Source organism: Mesoplodon bidens (assembly GCF_964165515.1).
Source record: "Mesoplodon bidens genome assembly, chromosome: 5".
In the NCBI taxonomy this organism is placed as follows: domain Eukaryota; kingdom Metazoa; phylum Chordata; class Mammalia; order Artiodactyla; family Ziphiidae; genus Mesoplodon; species Mesoplodon bidens.
In genome coordinates this window covers 13,242,522-13,265,652 of record NC_138161.1, presented here as the reverse complement: position 1 = coordinate 13,265,652, position 23,131 = coordinate 13,242,522, and the positions used below count along the sequence as shown (strand labels likewise).

General features: G+C 52.6%; 1 protein-coding gene across 2 annotated transcripts in view; it reads right to left on the bottom strand.

Moving 5' to 3' along the window:
• URB1 (URB1 ribosome biogenesis homolog) overlaps positions 1-23,131 on the bottom strand; it is a 66,912-nt gene that overhangs the window by 17,401 nt on the left and 26,380 nt on the right. For both annotated transcript variants that reach the window (XM_081234229.1, XM_081234230.1), the window contains exons 14-30: positions 22,795-22,907; positions 20,808-20,927; positions 19,292-19,408; positions 18,692-18,830; positions 17,743-17,913; positions 16,523-16,716; positions 14,537-14,785; positions 13,042-13,221; positions 10,741-11,596; positions 9,628-9,829; positions 8,533-8,716; positions 6,415-6,473; positions 4,154-4,347; positions 3,092-3,202; positions 2,935-2,998; positions 1,017-1,188; positions 303-405 (exon numbers count right to left, since the gene is read on the bottom strand). In XM_081234229.1, coding sequence (XP_081090355.1) covers positions 303-405; positions 1,017-1,188; positions 2,935-2,998; positions 3,092-3,202; positions 4,154-4,347; positions 6,415-6,473; positions 8,533-8,716; positions 9,628-9,829; positions 10,741-11,596; positions 13,042-13,221; positions 14,537-14,785; positions 16,523-16,716; positions 17,743-17,913; positions 18,692-18,830; positions 19,292-19,408; positions 20,808-20,927; positions 22,795-22,907 — 3,228 coding nt within the window. The remainder of the gene's footprint in view (positions 1-302; positions 406-1,016; positions 1,189-2,934; positions 2,999-3,091; positions 3,203-4,153; positions 4,348-6,414; positions 6,474-8,532; positions 8,717-9,627; positions 9,830-10,740; positions 11,597-13,041; positions 13,222-14,536; positions 14,786-16,522; positions 16,717-17,742; positions 17,914-18,691; positions 18,831-19,291; positions 19,409-20,807; positions 20,928-22,794; positions 22,908-23,131) is intronic.

The window sequence follows — 23,131 nt, the reverse complement described above, 5'->3', positions numbered from 1 at the left end:
ACAAAGTCTCTCATTTCTGCTTGTACGTGACCACTATTCAGTGAAAATTCAGAAAAGGCTCTTGTCATTAAAATTAGGAAAACATCAAAGACAAAGGGACACTCCCAGATTTTAAAATTATAATTAAAAAAAAATCACTGTGTATTCAAAACATTAACTGTTACTTTGCTGAAAATCACTGGAATGGAAAGGTGAGAAGGCAGCTGAAGATCCTTCAAGAATTATTTTCAAGATTAAGGTCCTAATTTGGTAATTATGGTAATAATCATGCCCCCTCAACCCACCCGGAAGGCTGCAATTACCTGGCCTGGTCAATTCACTGAAGAGATGAAGGAGGAAACAGGGGTCATAAAGGTCACTGAGATCCATCGTGCTCCTGTCTTTAAATATCGGCTCCTCTGTGTCCTGAAATAGCCCGAGACAAACAGAAACGTGTGGTTCGACTGCATGAGTGTAACACCATGTGAATGTTTGCCCACTATTACCTAGAGTTCAAATTATTTTGAATATTCAAGCCCATTAAAAAATGGTTCTATTAAAAAACAACAACAGGGGCCTCCCTGGTGGCGCAGTGGTTGAGAGTCCGCCTGCCGATGCAGGGGATACGGGTTCGTGCCCCGGTCTGGGAGGATCCCATATGCCGCGGAGCGGCTGGGCCCGTGGGCTGTGGCCGCTGGGCCTGCGCGTCCGGAGCCTGTGCTCCGCAACGGGAGAGGCCACAACAGTGAGAGGCCCGCATACCACAAAAAGAAAAAAAAAAAAAAAAAAAAAAAAACAACAACAGTGCTTGTACATGAAATTATACCTTTGATATTTGCTTTTGTGGAAAGAAGTTATAAGAGAAACAAGTATGGCCAGTGCTGACAAGTTTTGAAGCTGGGTGGTGGGTATATGGGTCCTGTCTCTTTGCATATGGTTGGAATTTTACTTATAAAAAGTTAACAAATCACAAGAAAAGCAGTGCTTGTATTTTATAGCAGCTAAAACCTGATGGCTTGCCCCTGGGCCCCCCGCACCTCGGCGGGCAGCAGCCTCCGGTTCTGGGGGAAGTGGAGGACAGTCTTCATCACGCGGTCCGGATCCAGCAGGCGGAGGATGTCCCCGACGCTCGGCTGCTGCCACAGTGACTTGCCCAGGCTCTGGCACGTCTTCTGATGCTCCACGGCCGCTGGGCCCCACGCTAGCAGCCTAGAGCCGGACGGGAGAGCAGACGGGTCACAGGGCCCCATCGGGAACAGGGGCGACGATGGTGATGATGGCACTGCAGGTAGCTTTGTCAAGCAGCTAGCACGCCAGGCACTGAGTACCTGTCCTGTGTTGTATCATTTAATCCCCATGATAACTTCGGGGGAAGGTGGGAGCGATGGAGAGGCTGACAGTGATGAGGGCGGTGCGACAGTGTCGGGGATGATGGAGGCCAACACTTACGGAGAGTTTACGATGTGCCAGGCACTATTCTAAGCCTTTCAGGTGTATTCATTTCACGTAATCTGCACGGCTATCCCATAAGGTAGGTACTATGGTCATCCCTATTTTGCAAATGCGGGAAGAGAGACACAGAGAGGATCTGGAACGTTGCTCAGCTGGTCCCCTGCCCAGCTGGTGAGTCGCAGAGCAGGAATTCACATTTGGGGGGCCTGGCTCCAGAGTCTGCGCTGGACACAGTGGCAGAACCCTGGCAGCTCAACGATGCTCTACTGTTACAAACCTTTCCTTGTTGCCACGGGGCCGTGAGCGGACCAGGTCCCCAGCTCTACCTTTCGCGCCACCAGTCCCCATGGCAGCCGCCCAGAGAGGTCACCTTGCCTTCCTCCTGGAAAGCGACTGAACCCGTCCATTAACCCGAGAGGGGGTTCTGAGGCCGCGGGGGTTGGGTAGGACGGCTCGCTCTTCACTGTGAGGGAGACTGCTTCTGTTTTCTCTCCTCTCCCTCATGTGCACAGGGGCTGTTTATTCCAGAAAGAATACCACTGACGCAGAACCACCTCCAAGGCAGTAAGTGGGTGAGGCCACGAGGGGAAGGGAGAGACAATGTTTATTCATGACCTGGGCTCTTTTAAGAGGCAGAAAATGGTTCTCTTTACTGCTTTTTTTTTTCGGGGGAGGGGGGACTTCTAGGCTAATACATCTTTAATCTTTAAAAAAAAAAAAAAGAATTCTACAAGGGAAATATATTTTTCCCTTCCCTGCAGAGTTCTCCTGAACTATTTTTCTTGGCCCAGTAAGCTTACTTCCTGTCTCAGCACACAAAGCTCTTCTTATGTACTGGGCAGATGCTGGGGTGCTGGTCCCAAATTAAGGAGAAAAGAAACTAGGGCGGCAAAGAGAATCTCAGATGCTGTCTATGAATAGCTTAACCCCGGCCCTCGCAGAGCTCAGGCAGGGCCCAAAGGGAGAGGCGTCAGCCCATCCCCTCAGGGCCCAAAGCTGTGCTGGCCAAGGAGCAAGCGGCCCCTGGGAACCCAGGAGAGACAGACAGACACAGAGACAGACAGACAGGAAAGAGACAAATCTAGGGACAGACACCGCGTGCGCGTGCACACACACACACGCACGCACACACAGACAAGGAAGAGGGCGGAATTAACATCCAGCCAGCGCTCCTCAGTCTTTTCCCAGATCCCCACCTAAGTCACTCCCACCTAAAGGAAGGCACCAAGAGAAAGGTTTTCAGAAGAATCAACTAAATGACCCCCAGGTCAGGAGTGAGTCCGAGGGCGGGTCTGTGACAGACACACACTGTCAACCAGTGAGGTGGCCCAGACCAGACAGGCCCGGCCATTGGGGACCATCCTCACAGTGAGAGGCCAGAGCAGCCCACGCTGGCAATGGTGTGTGAACCGAGGGGTCCACCCAGCCCCCCTTTTCCCTGGGGGAGCTTACTGGGTGGGGCCTTCAAGGCCTGCTGTTCTCACCTCCAGGCCCAGCGCTCACCTGAAGTTGACCAGGCTATGGTTGTTCTGTTCGTAGGCCCGCAGGAGAAGTAAGATCTTCTGGTCTAAAGTCAGTTGAGGGTCAGTTTAGAAAGCTTCCTGGTGACCCCCGAGACCTCATACGCTCTGATCGCACCGCCCAGTCCCCGCACCCTCACCCAGGACGCTGAGAGAGGCTCCGTAGGCCCCGAGGAGCACCGCGAAGTGGCTGTTCTCGCAGACAGAGGGGCACAGCCTCACTGCCACCAACATTAGGTCCACCAGCGCTTCTGGAAGAAAAGAACACTGAGATGCCCAGCAATTCAGGGGGATGGGCACATGCAGAGTAAACGTGGAGAAGGAAGCACTTCAGCAAACACAAATGCTTGAGATATCCTTCTCTAGACAACACTGGTCTGAGGACTGTACCCGGTCCCTTCCCTGCTTTTTCCTTTCTAAAAATAAACACAACTTTGACGAGGCTGCCATCAACCTCTCCAAGCCCCCTCCCAAACTTTAAGGCAACAAAGATTTTTAAACCTAAGCATTTTTCTCCATGATTATGTTACCAAAATCTCTAATATTTCTACTCCTGCCTGTAAGCGGGGAGCCTTTCTACTTTTTCTACTGCCTGTACCAGGAACTTGGGTAAGGGTTCTCTCCAGTTCAGCAGTTTATTACAGACCAGCTCTGCAGTGATTCCTAACAGTTTGGGGATGTCAATTTTGTCTCTAAACAGGGTATGGTTTCGGGAGGGCAGGACCCCTCAGACCTCTGCCATCTCCCACAGCCTTCGCCACGCTAATGTAAACGCTCACCGAACCGACTAGGCAAGAAGCCTGGGCTGTACGAGTCCCTAGCAGGGACCCACCAACAGGGACCTTCGAACCCTTCACCCTTGATCAAAGTTTCAATCACCCCATTAACACATTTAATGCAACTAAACAATTTCTCCCAGGTGAGAAACCCCCGCTCCTAACTCCCCCTAACTCCCAGGTTTTAACGCTCGCCCACGATACGGCAGAAAACCTTAAATCTGGCTTCTGCAGGCCAGAATAGGCTCTGAAGAGAGGTCTGCGTTTGCTGTGTGACCCCAAGTCAGAGGAAACATTTCTTGAGCTTGGATTTGACAGACATGAAATATTCGGACACCGTTTGGGTAATGCTTCCTTAGCTCTGAGAACACATGAAATCCGGGAATAAGCTCCGCGTCTGAAGTGGGAGGTGGGGTAAGGAATCACCTCTGACGGGACTGCCTGGGGTTTCCTCCTCTCCAGCCGTCAGCAAAGTGGGCAGGAACAGGGAGTGCTGGGTGAGCATCACGTGGACCACCGACAGCTGAGTGAGCCGCGAGCGCGCGGCGCTTTCTGGGAGATACAGGAGCTGGACGGCAGCACAGAGGGCCTTTAAAAATGCATGGTCCTGGTACCGAAATCTAAGGGAAAACCAAAGGGAAAACTAGCTTCATAAACAATAGAAAACCTTTTTTCTCGACATTTTATCAAGGAAAACTTCCAACATGCCACACGGGTGAGAACCCTGGAGTGCACAGTCATACACCCGTCACCCAAAGTACCCGTGTTCCTGCAGCACACCTGCAGCATCACACACCTAGTCGCCCGCCCATCACAGGGAGCACTTCTGACCTGGCCTACCTGCCAGGTCAGCTTCCCTCCTTCCTTCCTTTCAGCTACTCAAAACGCCCCTCCAACGGTTCAGAAGCCTTCTCATCTTAAATCCCTTTAGAACCCACTAAAGAAATGAAAGTATCATGCTCTGGAGAAAAACGTTTTCAGTCATATGTGAATATCGTTAAGAATCACTTAGCACACAGGGAACATTCTAGAAACGCAAATGAACCAGAGACTCAAAGAAATGTCGTCATGTCACGAAGGTAATCCTCCGTTGCCATTAACCTCTGACTCACCTTCACTTATTTCTCTCTCTTGGGTATTTTTCTCTGTTTCAAACTGATGAATAATCAGGGAAATGAAAATTACAGGTGCAATGAAATACCGTTTCATGACTACCTGACTGCCAAAAAGAAAGAGTCTGACCACATCAACTGCTGGTGAGGAAGCGGGGACAAAACGAACTTCCACACCATGTTACGTTAGCTTGGAGAACAAATCAAAAAATCTAGTGAGGGCTTCCCTGGTGGTACAGTGGTTGAGACTACGCCTGCCGATGCAGGGGACACGGGTTCGTGCCCCGGTCCGGGAAGATCCCACATGCTGTGGAGCGGCTGGGCCCGTGAGCCATGGCCGCCGAGCCTGCGCGTCCGGAGCCTGTGCTCCGCAACGGGAGAGGCCACAGCAGTGAGAGGCCCGCGTACCACAAAAAAAAAAAAAAAAAAAAAAAAATCTAGTAAAACTGGAGTTGTGCCCACATTAAGAGCCAGCAGGCGACCCCTCCCCCAGAAAATCTGGCACCTGGGCACAAGGAGACATGCAATGTTCACTGCAGGGTCGGGAGGGAGGAGGGAAGGAAAGGAGGGAGGTCCTGTCCACGAGTAGGACACTGGCTGCATGAACTGGGGCACGGTCGTAAGACGGAATGCCCCACAGCAGTAAAAAGCAATGACTCGGATCTCCACGTATCAACATGGGTAACTCAAAAACTTCTGAGTGCAAACAAGGGACAACAGAGTGATACATCTGTATACAATGTCAAACTCAATAAACACTGTGGTTTACTGTTTAGAGACATACTGACATGCAACCGAAGTGTTAAACACACAGGGCCATGACAAACTCAACCTCAGAAGAGTGACACTTTGGGGCAGGGGAGGGAAAAGACGCAATTAGGGCAAATAGGGAAAACTGTCAGCACTTATTAAATCTGGGTGCTCCTGTATTGTTCTCTGCACATTTCTGGCTTTTAAAAAATATTTCAGTAAAAAAAATTATTTATTATTATTTTTTTCGGCCGTGTTGCGCGGCTTGTGGGATGTTAGTTCCCTGACCAGGGATCGAACCCGGGTCCTTGGCAGTGGGAGTGCAGAGCCCTAACCACTGGACCACCAGGGAATTCCCCAAAAATATTTCACTTTTTAGGGCTTCCCTGGTGGCGCAGTGGTTGAGAGTCCGCCTGCCGATGCAGGGGACACGGGTTCGTGCCCCAGTCCGGGAAGATCCCACATGCCGCGGAGCGGCTAGGCCCGTGAGCCACGGCCACTGAGCCTGCGCGTCCGGAGCCTGTGCTCTGCAACGGGAGAGGCCACAACAGTGAAAGGCCCGCATACCGCAAAAAAAAAAAAAAAAAAAAAAAAATTTCACTTTTTAAAGGCTGCTTCTCTCATCGCTGTTAGAAGCACACACATGTCAACGGGCAAATCATTTTCCCTCCCCAACACTGCTGTCTCGTCTCGTCTGCCCAAAATGGGAGCAGCATCTGCTCCACCACGTCCTTTACACTAATAACAAGCTACACCGCTGGCCCTGCACCAGCAAAGACACTCGCCGCCTTACTGAACAGCACCAAGAAAATAAATTCGACTTACCTGAGTCCAGTCTTCACAAATTTCTGCCAGTCACCAGGATCAACTTCATTAAGTGAATTCTAGGAATAAGGTAAGCAAGAAATGTATGTGGAATATCCGAATTAATTTAAAATAGACACAGAATTTAAATTACAGCCCTACAGTAAATATGGAATATAGTTATCTAAGCAATTCGCAAAAGCTTGTAGTTGCTTCTTACTTTGATTTTTTTAAATTGTTTTGTTATTTCCACTAGTAGCTCGGTCTTAGCATACCTATGATCACCAAATGACCAAAAGAAAATTCCCAAGATAGCTGTGCAATTTTCCCCTTTGTCCACCATTGTGAATAGCACTGACTGATCTGCGACACACAGCGGTGCAGCCACATGTGACTGCTTAAACCCAGAGCAAGACCACTGCACCCTAACAGGGCCGACGGAGATCCACAGTCCCTGATGTGGAGAAAAATCTCCAAACGTGGTGCATTATGTTACATCGGAAGAGTGGCTGCTCTGGGGGGAAGGGGACCAACTGGGAGAAAGCACGAGAGAGCTTTCTGGAATGATGAAAATCTTGGATAGCACAGGGGTACGTGTATCTGTCAGCACCGAACTACACACTTAAGACCTCATATTCCACGAGATGAAAACCACACCTCAACTGCAAGGAAAGGGCTGCTGGAGATGCTGACGGTGAGGAAGCTGTGCACGTGTGGGAGAAGGGGGCATGTGCCACCTCTGAGTTTCCACCCAATTTTGCTGTGAACCTAAAACTGCTCTAAAAAGTTAAGTATGTTAAAAAAGGGGGGGGGGCGAAGCAAGAGCAAGAGAGAGAGAGAAAGAAAACAGCCAAGTGGGGTAAGGAGGGAGGCCTGTCCCGAGAACACAAATCCCTAGAAGAGCAGAGCCCAGCACCCCCAGCTCCACAGCTCGGCTCCCTTACATCCCAGGGATGCTTCTCCTCCTCATTCCTAGCTCTACGGGGTCAGGGTCCTACACGCCTTAAGTTCACAATCCTGGAACACAACACATTAAGTGCTTCAGGATGCTAATGATCTCTGTGCAAAAATGTAGCATTAAAAACAAAAGAGGGGGCTTCCCTGGTGGCGCAGTGGTTGAGAGTCCGCTTGCCAATGCAGGGGACACGGGTTCGTGCCCCGGTCCGGGAGGATACCACTTGCCGCGGAGCAGCTGGGCCGGTGAGCCATGGCCGCTGAGCCTGTGTGTCCGGAGCCTGTGCTCCGCAGCGGGAGAGGCCACAACAGTGAGAGGCCCACGTACCGGAAAAAAAAAAAAAAAAGGAAAAGAAAGGCCCAAACAGCTAAATATTTCCAAATTTTATGAAAGCTCTAAACTCACAGAGCCAGGAAGCTCGTTGAACCCAAAGCACAGAAAACCTGAAGAAACGACTCTCAGGCATATCGCAATCATGTTGTTTAAGCAATGTAAAGAAAAAAATCATCAAAGCAGCTGGAGAAAAAATGCATCACGTAAAGAGAAATACAGATAAGAATGAGAGATTTCTCATCAGAAACAATGCACACCAGAAGACAGTAAAGCAACATCTTTAAAATGTCTGAAGAAAATAAAAACTGTTACCCTGGAATTTTGTACCCAGTGAAACTCTTCCTAACTCAACCTGAGGCCAGTATTACCCGATCCTAAAGCCAGACAAGGACACTGCAAGAAAATAAAATTATAAGCTAATACCCCTTATGCACACAGATACAAAATTTCTTGGTAAAATGTCAGCAAATCAAATCCAACACTACATAAATATGACAACATATCATGACCAAGTAGGTTTATTCTAGGAATGCAAGGGTGGTTTAACATTCAAAAATCAGTTAATATAATTCACCCCATTAACAGTCAAAACAAAAAATACCATATAACCATCTCAGTAGAATCAACAAAAAAGCATTCTGACAAATTCCTGCAACCATTCCTGATAAAAGATGGCTCATCATTTCAAGGTTTGCCCTCCACCAGCCCTTCGCCTCCTAGACATGGCTCCTCTCATCCCCGACCAGGTCGAATTCATGCCACCTGGCTTGAATGTATGTGCAAACCTGGGTTTGTCTGTCTCACTCTTTCCCTTAAAAATTTAACCAGGGGCTCTAATAAGAGACACCTACCAACAGTTCGTTTAATCTTAGCAGCATCTGCTTCTCTCGATCCTGGGTACCATCATCTTGCTGGCCGCCGCTAAAGGACGCGATCAGCCACTGTACACAGGCCTCCAGCAGAGTCTTTTTCCAAGCACGCAGCTCTTCTGCCGACCCTTCCAGGACAGCCGAGACAGGGTCAGCCACGACCCAACTGCGGCAGAAGACAAAACTCAGAGTTACAGGCATGGCCCGAATCCCTCTAGCTTTAAGTATATATAATCCAACATCACAATGGGCCGTATGAGGCAGATGCCCTGAGCCCTGGTCCCTACACTAACTACCCAAGCACAGAGATCACAGGCTTCCCCTGCCCCTTAAGCAAACTTCAAAGACGTACCAGAACTTTTACGACTAGGGGAGACGCTATTAGCACACCAGAAAAAGGATATATTGTCCAGACTTTGTCTAAATCGGGCTATCTCAGCCTCAGCACTACTGACATTTTGGGCCAGATAATTCTCTCTTTGAGAATTAGGTTTATTCTAGGAATGCAAGGCTGGTTTAACATTCAAAAATCCGTTAATATAATTCACCCCATTAACAGTCAAAACAAAAAACAATACCATATAACCATCTCAGTAGATGCAACGAAAAAGCATTCTGACAAAAAAACAACAAAAAAGCATTCTGACAAATTCCTGCAACCATTCCTGATAAAAGATGGCTCATCATTTCAAAGTTTGCCCTTTGAAATGAGGGGAGGGGGCCTGTCCTATGCATGACAGGATATTTAGCAGCACCCTTGGCCTCCACCCTCTAGCAGCCAGAAGCAACAAGCCCCCCATACCCAGATCGTGACAGTAAAAGGTGTCAGGCGTTGCCAAATGTTCCCTGGAGCGGGCAAAATCACCCCTGGTTGATAACCACGGCTCTAAGGGAATCAGAACCACCCACTTATGGAGATGAACTTGCTCCAGCCAGAATGGAAGTAGAGTTCTCGGAGGAACTGCGTTCTCCCCAACTGCACAACAGCAATGCAGCAATTTCCACTGCTTTATAACCACTACAGGGAAAAGGGAAGCTGAGACAGGGAGAGCCATTAAACGATCTGAGGCTTCATACCTCTTGTGACTGCCTGGAGCCTGAAGCAAGCGGGGCAGTCGGTCCATGAGGACACGGAGGTCCTTGGCTCTTGCAAATGGGACCAGCTGGGCCAGGATCTCCTGATGCAGCCCAGACTCTAGGGGCCCGTCAGCACTGAGAAGCCTGGTCTGCAGCGGCCTCCACAGGGCCTTCCTCAAGACAGGAATGACAGCAGAGGATACTGGGGCAGAGACAAGCAGGAGAGGGAGGTGAGCGCCGTGAGCGTTACAACCGGCTCACAAGGGCTGGGGCTCTGTTTCAGGAAACCTGTGACCTGGGTGATGTCCCACTGGTAGCACGAGACGGACCACGGCAGGAGCTGGGATGCCACGGAAATTGGCAAATGCTACAAATCAGTCTCCCCCAAGAGCCAGTGGTTAAAACATTTACCAGCACGCCACTGGTCACCTCTCATCACTCAACCCTGACAGGGACTGCTCAGTCCCGCAGGCCCTGGGCATAGCCCCAGCTCGAGGGTCATGACGAGACGGTGAGCACCCAGGTCCTGAACTCACTCGGGAACGAGAAGAGCCCTGAGAACCACTGGCCGGAAGGCGCCCTCCTGCAGGGGGCGCTCTTACTTTTTTAAAACGTGTTATGGATGATATGAAGCTATGCAGCACAGAGGCAAAGCAGTGAGCGAAAAATCATTCATACACACAATAAAAATGAATTCAGTTGAACTGGAGGTGATCAGGAAGTGCCTTGGATCTGAAACCCAACGGGTGGAGAGAGGAGAGAGAGCGGGGCCCAGCCGAGTGCCTCAGCTCAGCACGGACTCACCAACGCTCCCAACGGTGGGGAGAGGGAGACGGGGCAAAGGACCATCACCCGCGCCACTCCCTCGACCTAACAAGACCCAGCCGGGGCCGCTCCTTCCTTGGTCCCCAACGGCCATAGCTACCGCCCACCGCCGGCCCCAGCTTCCCGTGGGTAACTCAGGGTCGATGGGAGCTCCATCCTCAGAGCTGGGTCAGACATCGGAGGAGAAACAGAACTAACCGATACCCCCAGAACGTGAAGTCCCAGGGCTTAAGGGTGGACACACAGTTCTCAGCACCCCCGGCTGCCCGAAGCCCCCGCTTCCTGTACCTCCTGCGGGGCGCATGAAGTGTTCCCGGGTCCTGCACTGAAGGTACGTGTGGACGACAGGAAGGAAGTCGTCCAGGGCCTCCTGCAGGCAGAGCCCCAGGCTGGCCCGCCTGCACCACCGCTCAAACCGCAGCAGGTGGGGACAGCTGTGCTGCAGGAGCAGGGCCGCGGTGCCCAGGGCCACCGGCGTCCGCCGGGCCAGGCAGTAGTCGAGCAGAGCGACCCCGACGGCGGGGGCCAGAGCCGGCTCTCTCTGCAGAGCCTGGAGGAGCACGGCGTCCAGCTCGTCCACGGCCAGCGTGGGCAGCAAGGCCCCCAGGCCTCTCACGTACTCGCAGGCCTGGAGGAGCTCGCCACTCTGCAGCTGCTCCTGGGGGCGGCTGGTCAGCAGCTGGACCAGGGTCTCCCCAAGAGCGTTCAGGTGTCTCTCCTTCTGGCGGGACTTAGTGGGTCGCTGGGCCACCAGGTGGGCCTCGGGCAGGCTCAGCAGGGCCAGGGTGACCTCCCGGAGCTGGGCGCCCTCCATGTACGGGTGCAGCCCCTGCAGGGCTTCGAGCTGAGGAAGGGTCTTCGGCATCGGCGTGGCTGCGCGGGCCCTCCGGTTCCGCAGCTCTTTCAGGACGCTCTGGGTGACGGCCTCCGAGTACCTGGCCAGGAGCCCCAGCTGACCAAGGCTCTGGAGGACTGGGGCACTGGCCACCAGCAGCGGAAGGACCCCTGCGCTGAGGTGGGCCGCCAGGAGCTTCACGAGGACGGGACTGAGGGTGTGCGGGGGAAGTGCCTGCTGCTCCAGGGCCAGGTACCAGCCCTCCAGCGTGGGGTGCTTGAGGATGGCCACGAGCACCTCCTCCAGCGTCTGAAACACAGTGACGGGGCACAGGCCTCACCCACGGCCCAGCCAGCGGCTGCCCCTGAGGAGGACGCAGAGCAGAAGGTAGCTTTCCTAAGCCACTCCAGCCTCAAGCCTAAGTCCCAGTGCCCCCCTCAGGGGTGCCCGTGGCACCCCAACCCAAGCCCAAAGCTCTAACCCCATCCTAACACACCTCCTCCCCTGTACAACGACGGGGCCTGGACTGTGACTCAGTCAGCGACCCCTGGACCAGCAGGAATCTGATGAATGCAGCCTGAATGAATTTACTGTGCAGTGAAACTGCCCTCCACGGTCACTCGGGCAGGGCCGAGCCACGCAGAAATGCCAAAATGGGATGACGATCGATTGTCTCCTGGTTTCGCCCTAGCAGCCCTGCCCTCCTAAATAAATCTGGCTGAGGGACGTGGGTACCACCCGACCACCAGGGCAGGGCTACCCTGGCTCTGGAGAGACTCTGTGGCTGGGGAAGATGGGTAGGGGTTCAACGATCCAGAACTGAAGGTGAAACTGCATCCACTTTCAGAAGGAGACTGGGCCTCGAGTGACCCCCTGAGAACTAGCTCTGACCCCAAGACTAGTTTCAACCACTGAGCAGAGAGCTGCTGAGTGTGCTCTGCTGGATTAGATGATGATCTGATGCAGCCTCGGTGAACGCGATTCCTGGTCAATGAAGCCACCCAGTCCCCGGGGACAGAAATAAACTTTTTTCCTTATTTACTCTTCAGGAAGGCAAGAGGAGCCTATCACACCTTCCAGCTGAGCCTCCCCAAATAGAAAGAAAAACAGAAAAGCACACATCAGGAGTGCTTTGCCCAACGACTGGCTAACAGGTGGTCTTGCACCAACAAATGCCCCCCCAAGAAAGCCCCCTCGGAGATCAAAGGAAGGGAGCCATGCGTTCGACTGTGAACTGAGGCACATGCCTGCACCCGAACCCAGTACAACAGGTCAAACGGCAAATGGTGAGAAAGATGCGGCCTGGCCCCAGGTAAAAAGCGGACTCACGAGACTGCCATCAGGAGAGGAAGGCTCACTCTTCCCCAGGCAGTGTGGTCCACGCGTGTGTTCACGAGGAAGGGCCCCACCCACTGCCCAGCCTTTGCTCAACACAGGCTGCAACCCTTTAAGAGGAAAAGACGCAGCCCGAGTTCTCAGGACGCTCATGGCACGGTGGGAGGGAAAGTGCTCGCAGCAGGGCCAAGTGTGAGCAGAGAAGTGACTGGAAAGACGAACGCCCCAAGTAAACCGTGCTTCTCTCGGGGTGGGTGGGGGGTGGTGCTCAGGGCCTCCTCTGGAGTTCTCTGCGTCCCCCTACTTCCCTGCAATGAACACGTACTTGCTTTTAACCGGAATGGAGGGAAAGCCAGTGGCTGTGACCTCACAGGAGAAGGCGAACCGGAAGGAGACCCAGGGAGGAAGGGTGGCGGTACCTTGTCATTGGCCAACTCCAGCGAGGCCACGGACTCCACGTCCAAAAAGAGGTCAGACTCAGCCTGCGCGGCCTGGCGCTTCTGCTGGTTCTGGGCGTCCAGCTGCTGACAGTGGATGACCAGGTGCCTGAGGAGGTCCAGGAGGAACTGCAGCAGGGGAGGCCCCGTCCTCCTGCCCAGCTGTGAGAACGAGAGACACACGACCCTCAGGCCCAGGAAGGGCTGACAGTCACCAGAACACTGACTGCCGCGTCCCCCCAGGGCCAGAAGGGGCGAGTTGCCAGAAACAAGAATCAAGGAGGGAAGCAGGCTAAAATGGCAACTCCCGGTAAACTGCCAACGACCTCAAAGTCATTTCTTTTTCTTTTTTTCTTATAAAAGTTTTTTTAATTAATTAATTTATTTTTGGCTGCGTTTGGCCTTCGTTGCTGCACGTGGGCTTTCTCTAGTTGCGGCAAGCGAGGGCTACTCTTTGTTGCGGTGCGCGGGCTTCTCATTGCGCTGGCTTCTCTTGTTGCGGAGCACGGACTCTAGGTGCGCAGGCTCAGTAGTTGTGGCACGTGAGTTCAGTAGTTGTGGCTCGCGGGCTCTAGAGCGCAGGCTCAGTAGTTGTGGCATGCAGGCTCAGTAGTTGTGGCTTGCAGGCTCTAGACCGCAGGCTCAGTAGCTGTGGTGCACGGGCTTAGTTGCTCTGTGGCACATGGGATCTTCCCGGACCAGGGCTCGAACCCATGTCCCCTGCATTGGCAGGCAGATTCTTAACCACTGCGCCACCAGGGAAGCCCTCAAAGTCATTTATTAATAAGATACGTCCTCCTAAATCTTGATGAAACACACAGATTTATTTTGACCAAGATGAGGGGGAAAAGCCCACCTCAGAACCTAAACTAAGGGACTTCCCTGGTGGTCCAGTAGCTAAGACTCTGCGCTCCCAATGCAGGGGTCCCAGGTACAATCCCTAGTCAGGGAACTAGATCCCACATGCTGCACCTAAGAGTTCGCCTGCCACAACCAAAAAAGATCCCGCACGTGGCAACAAAGACCCGGAGCAGCCAAATAATTAAAACAACAACAACAACAACCCTAAACTAAAAATCTGTAAACCACCTCAGGGACAGAGGCCCAACAATGAGCCGCCGACTTAAAACTTATGAAGGCAGAGGGGACGCCTGGTCGTGCCGCGGACCCGCTCAGCCGTGCGAGGGGTCCCGCCCGGCCTCGGCTGCCCCAGCGACCTCGTTCAGCTGCACGTGGCTCCCAGTCTGAGATCTGCGCCTCTGCCCCGGGGAGAGGGCACAGCACCGGGAGCCGGGGCTCCCAAACCGCGGGCCACTCGGGGCCCTGCACACTGGCCACCGCCCTCCCCGCGTGCGGACGAACGGGGCGCCAGTGGGGCCCCAGGCCTCCATCCACACCGTCACTCAGCGTGGACCCGACCCGCAGAAGGCCACGCTCTCTGCAGGTGGCGAAGCCAGGGAGCGGGGGCAGCGCTGACCTGGCCGAAGTTCTCCACGGCGCTCCTGATGTACAGCAGCAGGTGTTTGGCAGAGCGCAGGGCCTGGTGCGTCGGGAGGTGCAGGAGGGCGGCCCGCAGCCGCCCCTGGACCCCCTCGTCCAGGAGCGGGAATGCGCCCGGGCCCTGGCCCTGACCTTGGCCCTGGCCCGTGTAGGCCATCTGCAGCAGGGCACTGAAGGAGGGGGCCGGGGGGTCCGGCGGAGCAGGGCTGCCCGACGTCTGCAGCGCCTGGGAGACAGCAGAGGAGGAAAGAGAAAAGACAGATCAGCACCAGGGGCAAAGGGCACAGGGTGCTAAAACAGGGACAGGGCGACACGCACAGAGGGACGTTTCACAAAAATCACCTACTGATACTAAAATCTATGGGACCCTGTGGCATTTTATTCACGTGAAGGCCCAACACGCTCAGTCACACGTATTTTCCTAGCGTGTGTCCACGTGAGGGCACTGAGCCAGGGAGGTATTTACACGCTCTGGAGAACAGGAGCCACGCGGCACAGAGACAGGATTTTAGGCACAGGAGTCACTGTGATTAATCCCTGGAAACTGGGAAATGCCACCCTGGGAAGGAGCCGGCTGGGTGAGCTGCACGCCTTCCAAAGGCCTCCCCCGGGAGGACGGGAGGATGAGAGGACGTGGCCGGATGGAAGGTAAGTTCCTGAAGTCATTCCCTCTCCAAGTGGGTCATTTCTTCTAACTTAATTCCCAAACTGCCTTCTTTATTCACCCCACGTGGCTTTTCTTGTTATAACTCCAAACACTGTTTCCTAAGGCCAGTACAACTAGGCTGCATGGTGCCCTGAAACTCAGTGGGGCTCGACCCTGGACCAGGAACAGCGTGACCTGGGAACTTGCTAGAGATGCAAATTCCCGGGCCTGCCCCAGACCTGCTGAATCACACGCCCAGCGACCACGTCTGAACGAGTATCTGGGGGATCCTGACGCGCCCTCACAGGTGAGAACCGCCAAGTGCCTGACTCCACGGAGTGGACGCCTACACTTGGAGCACTGTGCAGCACAGCACGGACTGCTGACACCCACGGAAGCTGCTGTGTGGCTTTGACCACCTCCTGACCACGGCCTGTCAGGCAGGGAAGGCGGTGATAGCTGTGATGGGCCTGGGCTCTAGAGCCCAGAAGCCTGCCCGGATCCTGAGTCCACCACTGCCTGGGGGTGGAACTTCTCTGAACCTCAGTTTCCCCACGTGTACAAGGAGGATAGTTAAGTCCAGATCCCTCTGAGTTGTGAGGATTAAATGGCGTAAAATACGTGTGATGCACTTAGGGTTGAGGCCCTAACAAACTGTGAACATGCAATCAACACAGGCTCCGGCTATCAAGTTCATAAGAGGAAGAGGTCCTCCTGAGCCACCTGCTTTTTCAAGCACAGCCACAACTGAGTGAACACTCAAAAGCGCACACACAAAGTGAATTTCTTGCTCCACCCAGCAATCCTGAGCACGCTGCATCAGAGCAGGACCTGCAGCACCCCTTTTAAGAATGCAGTCCCCACCAAGAGAAAATCATTTTTTTCTTTCTTTTTTCACTTTCCCGTCTAGCAGAGCGTAGCCTGCTAGCGGCCTTCAGGTCTCACCGCTGAGCACGCCAAGTCTAGGGGCCGCTGAGGTGTGCAGACGAGGGCCGTGAGGCGAGCGCGCACAGACCACTCGGGAAGGGAGGAGAAGGAGACCCCGCCCCCAACCCCAGCCTCAAAGCCCAAACGTGCAGCCAGCGGTGAATTCAGTTCTGCTGCATCGCGGAGCCCCTCGGGGTCTCGTCACGTTAGCTGAGCGGCAGAGACACCACGTGCCTTTCTCTCCTACTCTGGGGAAACGAGAAGGCGAAGACCGTTCACCCTGTGAAGCTGTGAAAGCTGCACAGCTGGGGTACAGCCCGCCATGGCCCACAGGGAGGAACCTCCGGGGCTTTCTAGGTTTCCGCAGGAGTGGTGGTCCCCGCAGCTCACCAAGGCCTCCCGGGCTGGCTCCGGGATCCAGAGGCTGTAGTATCTGTTGAAATTGGACAGCTGACGGCAGCAAGGTGGGAGCGGAGGCTCCAACTTGTCGTAGGACTGAAGCAGAAGACACAGAGCCAGCGGGTCTCTCTGGGTGTGGAGGAGGTCCGTCAGCACCCCTGTCAGATACGCCACGATGCTTTCTCCTGCAAAGGAGGGAGACACGGCAGGGAGAGGCTTGCGGGGACCGCCCTTCTGTGACCCATCAATAACACCAACTCCCACCCATATCCAAGACCCAGAAAGAGTCATGACCATTCTGCAAGCGATCACACAACCACGCTGGAAAGCAGATGCTACCACTGCAGACCATGCCAGACTTTTATTAAACATACAGCACACAGTCAGACTTCGGGTGCTGAGGCCCAGAAGTGGAGAGCCAGGCACTGAAGAGGTGAGGCCAAGGCCACCGGGACAGGGACTTGCTTGGTGCAAACCAATCCATTTCCACTTCCTTGGCACACAAGCCTCCCTTGCAGTTAGGCTGGGACAACACGACTCGCTTAGCCACTTCCAGGCCTGGCCAGAACACCTCTGCTTGACTGTCCACTCTCTCTTCCTCTTCCACAGTGACCTTGGAAGCCATATGTTGAGATGGCACAGCTACAGGATGGGAGCAGCCAGGATCCCTGAGCTACCTCCTGGACAACAGCCACTCAGGGGAGCACCTGACCTGTCCTGGACTATGACACAGTCGAGAGACAGACCTTTATTCCTTAAACCACTGACGCATTGGGGCGTATGTGTTACTGCAGCAAAGCCTGAGCAATCCTGACTAATTACACCACTGCGATCTGTGAGTGCTTTCTCGGGTCTATGTTGCCTGGATACCCAGTAAGGATGAAGGACTTGCACCTTAGCATCAAGATATCAAGAATAAAGACTGAAGAGAAAATACCGGTGTTACAGCAGGTGTCTGTGCAGCCACGCAAACACATTATTTCAGACTCATCCGTCAAACGACCCATTTCCCAACAGCCTAGCCAACCTCTAGATTCCTACCCCTGTACACTTAGTTCTACCAGCTGTGCAGCTATCACTTTGGTGGGTCTGAACCCTTGCTGCCTTGGGTTTTCAGCAATTATTTCCAAAGCCCTTGGAATCCCACCTCCTACCCCACAGAGACCCAGCTGGCCTGATGCAGCCAGAACATCCTCACTACACACAGGTACCTGCTTCACTTTCTGTTCCAAGGAGCAACTTATTCCTGGCTTCCAGGGCAGCGGGGACCACAGCACTGAATGGGAATGTGAGCAGGATCATGTCTTCATTCAGTAAGAATCCAACCTCCTCATCCAAGCCTTCGCTGCCCTCCACCAGGACATCCACCATGTCGAGAACATCTGAGGCAGAAAGTTGGGTATCAAGGCCAGGCAAGAGGTGCCAAAGGAGTCTACTGCAAGAATCCCACAGGTAGGGCGAGCAAGAGAACGTGTGCAAAAAGAGGAAAAAATAAAAGCTAAACTTCTCTTGGGGGAAAATGCTTAGTGTAATGTTTGATTCTAAACAAATAAGGGCATTATCTATAAAATCTTAAGATCTCTGCCAGACAAAATGCAGGACTATCCAGCTCAGGTGATAACAGGTTGAAGTTTCCTCGCGTGACACTCAGAAGCCCAGAAACTTTAACCTGGATAGTCATGGAAATAAGCCAAAATCTGAGAAGCCACAGAGCATAAGGGTTGATGCACAGACTAGGGCCAGAGTGTCTGAAGTCAAATCCTGACTTTGCTACATCCTCGCTGTGTGAGGCTGAGCAGATTGCTTAACCTCTCTGTGCCTCAGCTGCCTTGTCAATATATAAAATGAGGATAATCTCCCCCAACTTGGGGTTGTTTATGAGGTTACGTGAATTAGGATTTATTAAGAGCTTAGAGCATCACCTGGCACAAAGTATAAACACTGCACAAGTAAAAACAACGCAGCCAATAAGCCCTGTACATATTTCCTGTTACATAAACAAATAAGGGGATTTCCAATTCCAGAGGCGGCTGATCTCTGATGCAAAGAAATGGGACGTCTGCCCTCCGCACAAGGCTTCAGTGCAATTCTGTTTTGCCTCTAATACGCCACCGAGGCTGGCTCTTCAGAAGCCCGAGGAGCGCGGGGAGCGGCACCCACCGTCAATGTGGGAGATGGGAATGCTGACATCATCGGCGTCCTGCCGCGTCACGGAGGCCTGCAGGGCGCTGGCTTCCTGGACAAAGTCAGACGCTTTGTCCGTGTATGAATAGGGATTCGCCACCAATGTCAGGAGAACCTGAGCATTAGAGTCAAGTAGGAAATACTTAGATGGTCACACGTGAAATGAAAAATGCCCCCAAATGTCGCAGGTAAAATAAAGGGAAGAGCAAAAACCTTAACAGGCCTTCAAAGAACAACAGTTTTTCTGCAAAGTTTTTTTAAAAAAACTTTTTGTTGTAGAATTTTAAAAAGTATCTCCTTTTCGCATCAGACTATTGCTTTTAATACTGCTCTTAGTGTACCACTAATCCCTCCTACAAAAACAAACGCCCAAAAGGAAGTTAACAGCACACAGGAATATAGTCCCATTTTACAGATTCTAAAACTAAATAGTTCTGACATCTCAGCAAGAATTAGGAAGTGAGTCAGGAGGAGAGGCGTCTGGGCTCTGGCCCATCAGAAATGCCTTCATTATACTGAGGATCACTTAGTACGTCGTCCCGAACATGCTTCTTTACGTGGGAAATACGTGCTCACGCGTTCCAAAAACTGAATCACGGCCTCCTTGTTCTCCTCCGCGGTGTCATCCAGGTGCTCCAGCCACAGCTCCAGCTCCTGCCAGGTGTGCTCAAACACCCCTGTGTCCCGCAGGATCTGAAAAGTCAGGGAAGAACCCGCTTTCCGTGGGTCCTCTGAGACCCACGGAGCACAGAGGGGGTAAAAGTTCCATCCAGTTTTACTGTAAAAGCTACGCTTCAGAACAACACCCACTGTTGAGGCAAACGAGGAAAAGAGGTCGCCCTGGGCTCGATCAAGGAGAACACAGTCCCTCGTCTCGCTGCTGCTTATTCCTCTCCTTCAACTCCTAAACAATAAAAAGGGAAAATATCCCGCTGCTACTTGAATGTCTGCTTTTCAACCTGGGACTTGACTCCTCCCAGCCACTCAACCCTCAGCCTGCATGAAATTCTCCAAGACAGTGACCCAGTCAGGCCGAATCATCTCAGTGTGGCTTCTCAAGACCCAGGCCTGGGCCGGAAGCACCAGCTTAGTTCTGTCCTAAGGGAGCAGAACTTGTAGCGAGGCAGCACCTGGTGAAATGACGTCCCCAAACGGCCCGACGACACAACTCAGGGTCTCAGCAGCCCCTCGGCACGAGCCCTGCAGAGTGCTCCAAGGGAGAGCATGACGCGCCATTCCACCCACATGCAGGGAGTGATCACGGAATCACACCTGCACAACCTTGCAGAGGTCACGACCTAGACTTTCGCGTCCTCCAAGCAGCTCAGGAGAGGCTGAAGGGTGGCAAGACTACTCACACGTCAAAGGTAAGATCTCTGTACCCTAAATACAATGCATGTGATTTTTCTAGCAACCCGCCCGGCCCCGGCCCTGACCGGGATGTCTGCTGCCCAGTGGAACCAAGGAACTAGATTTCCTAGCGCTGCAGCAAGACCTGACGTAGCCCTGGAAAATGAGTTCAAGTGTAAGAAAGAAGAGACGCCAACAAACTCCTCATTCCCTTCCGCTGACTCTGGCGACACCTGTGCCATGGGTGATGGCTGCGGTCAATCGCCAGGGCCCCGGAGAAGGCTGAGTCTGGAGCTGAGGGAAGAGGCATCGCCTATTAAATTGTTCCCCAGAGGGCCAAAATCTCATGTTTACTGAGTCTAGAATGTGCCAGGCATGGGCTACTATTTGATCACACGTAACCTCGCTTGCAACCCTACGGTTTTGTTATTCCCGTTCACCACAGAAAAACTAAGTTCAGAGAGGTTAAGCGATTTGTCCAGTGCCACCCAGGAACGGCAGAACCAGGACTCAAACCTTGGAACAGGACTTCAAAGTGCCCTCTTTTCCCATTTCACCAGGTTGCCTCTTGGGAACACAGCCAGGTTAAGACAGAATACATTAAAACTGCCATAAAACCTTCTGTTTTTAAATTGTAACAGTCTTAGTACATCCTTAAGTCAACAATTGTTGACTAAGCATCTACTATAAGGAAGACTGTACAAAACGCTTCTAGAACTAGGAGCTGGTAGAAAAGGCTCACCTTCACGATCAGAAGTTTGGTTGATGACTTGAGATGCGAATGGCTACTGGTCACAAACATCTTCATCAGTAAGTAAAACACGGATCGTTTTCCTCCAATAATTTCTGCATCTGGGCCTTCCTGGAGTTTGAACGATAGAATATGATAAATGGAACAAAGGCCACTGCTTGCTGAGCGAACAGGTACTGCGTGCCCAGTGTTCCTCCCGGCCTCTCATCTCATCTCATTTTAACCACCACGCGGCAAGCCCGCCAGGATGCTATACACGAGGAACCACAGGAGTTAAGAGCTCCTCCCACACCCCGGAGAGCAGCTGTAGTTAACAACAGTCACAGCAGGAAGCACGGGGGCCCTTCAGGGGCTTCACATACGCTAACTCACATTGTCCTCCCAACAAGCCTGCGGTGGGGACAACCGTCACCCCCATTTCACATGTGCAGACACTGAGGCACAAGGAGGTAACGGCTGTTTAATGACCGAGGTGGGACTCAAGCCCAGGAGCCCTGGCGCAGACGCAGCACTGGCTGGCGGGAAAACACACCACCCAGGGCTGCCTGACTCCGTCCAACGCCACGCTTGCTGCATTTCAGCAAGATGCCGGCGCGGATATAATCGGCCTTCTCCTTACACATAAGCAAGCCTCTTAACAAAGGCTTCTGGGCTTTGAACACGTGGAGCTCCAGATTCCCAGCCCAGACTCCGATGCATCTGTGTCTCCCTGGAGTGTCCCCACAGCCCCGATCTGAGCACGTGAGGGCTACCGTTCACAAAGCCCAGCAGACCCATCGTATGAGCAGAAAACGAAGCACGGGATATAAACTCATATGTTAATACCAGTTCTTTCAAGGTAAGAGGCCTCTGTTCCCTTTCCAACTAAATCGTCAAGACCCCAATGGCCCAGTTCAGCTGGGGTAAAAAACTAAACACCCCAGACTCATCCGTCATCTCACTGGGGTCCTGGCAGTGACCTCACGGGGGTTGTCAAGTTGAGAGCAGGGTCTGGGCAACACTGCCTGGGTCCAATCCTGGATCCCCTACTTACGGCTGGGACCCCACAGAAGTCTCCTAACCACTCTGCACTCCAGCTGTCTCGTCTGTAAGTGGTGATAAATGAGATGATACCTAGCACACTTGTGCCAAGCCTGGCATTCAGTTAAGTTCTCAGTGAGAACTATCCCCAACTATGAGGCAGGTGAACCTTAGAAAGAGGTCTTAGGGGAACACAGAGATCCCAGTGCCATGGTGTTTTTCTACCTTTCTGGACATATCACCTCTGAAAGTGCCAGTGTATGTTTCCGCACTACTGGTTCCATACAAGAACCCAAAGAAGACGTTAAGTCATTAAAACAGGTCATCTGAGCCACTGAGAAACACACTCAGACAATGCTTAATTTGGCCTGGTCATTTTCCCTCTTTGGATAGAAGTGACATAGCGTCCTGTGTTTAAATACAGAGGTAGGTATCTGTTACATCTTGAGTTCCCTTTACGATTCAACATTATGTTCTCCAGAAATCCTAGGAGACATTATCAAAGACACAGAAAACAACGCCAGCAATCTTGACGGATTTTTCCACCAGCCTCAACCCTCTCGTGGCTTGGTGTCTATTCCCATCTCTGTCTTCAGTCCTTCCAGGATGAGGACAAAGGAGAAGGAAATGTATTTTGTTTATTTCCAAAAGGGTTTTTAAAAGACACGAAAAATGTAAAAGAGTCAAGAGAAAAAAAGTAAAAAAAACTCCCAGCACCCAGCAATAATATATTTTCAGTAAGGATAGCTAAGCACCTTACTTTGCAAAGCAAAGAAATTCCTGGTTCACAAATCAGGACCTGGCCTCTGCTCTAGAGGCTTCTCTCTAAAAAGAGAACCGTCAACGTCTTCCTTCGCAACCAGCAGTCAGGGTTCTGATGCAGCTAGAAATTCCCAGGCCAGAAAGCCGACAAGCCTGCAGGTGAGCTAACAACAAAGGCGGGGTCACGGCCTCCTACCTGGGCCTTTAACCACAGAAACTTGCTGGCGGGCAGTACCAGGGCCACCTTGAGAAGAAGGTGCTGCAGGGTGACAGGCACCTCCTCACGCAGGCCCTCCTCTGAGATGACTCCTGTGGGTGGGAAAGAGGAAGACAGATGAGACGTCGGGGGGTGGGGGGCGGGCACAGGGGCCCAGCTACTGCCGCCCTGGCCACGAGGACGGGACAGGGAACTGTCCAGGGAACTAGGCAGAAGACGTGGGGTCCCGCCCGTCCTTGTCCTGCGGTCGCCCTCACACAGGCTGTGCCCACTCTCCTGCCCACACACCTCACGGACACATCCCCCCGTCCCAAGG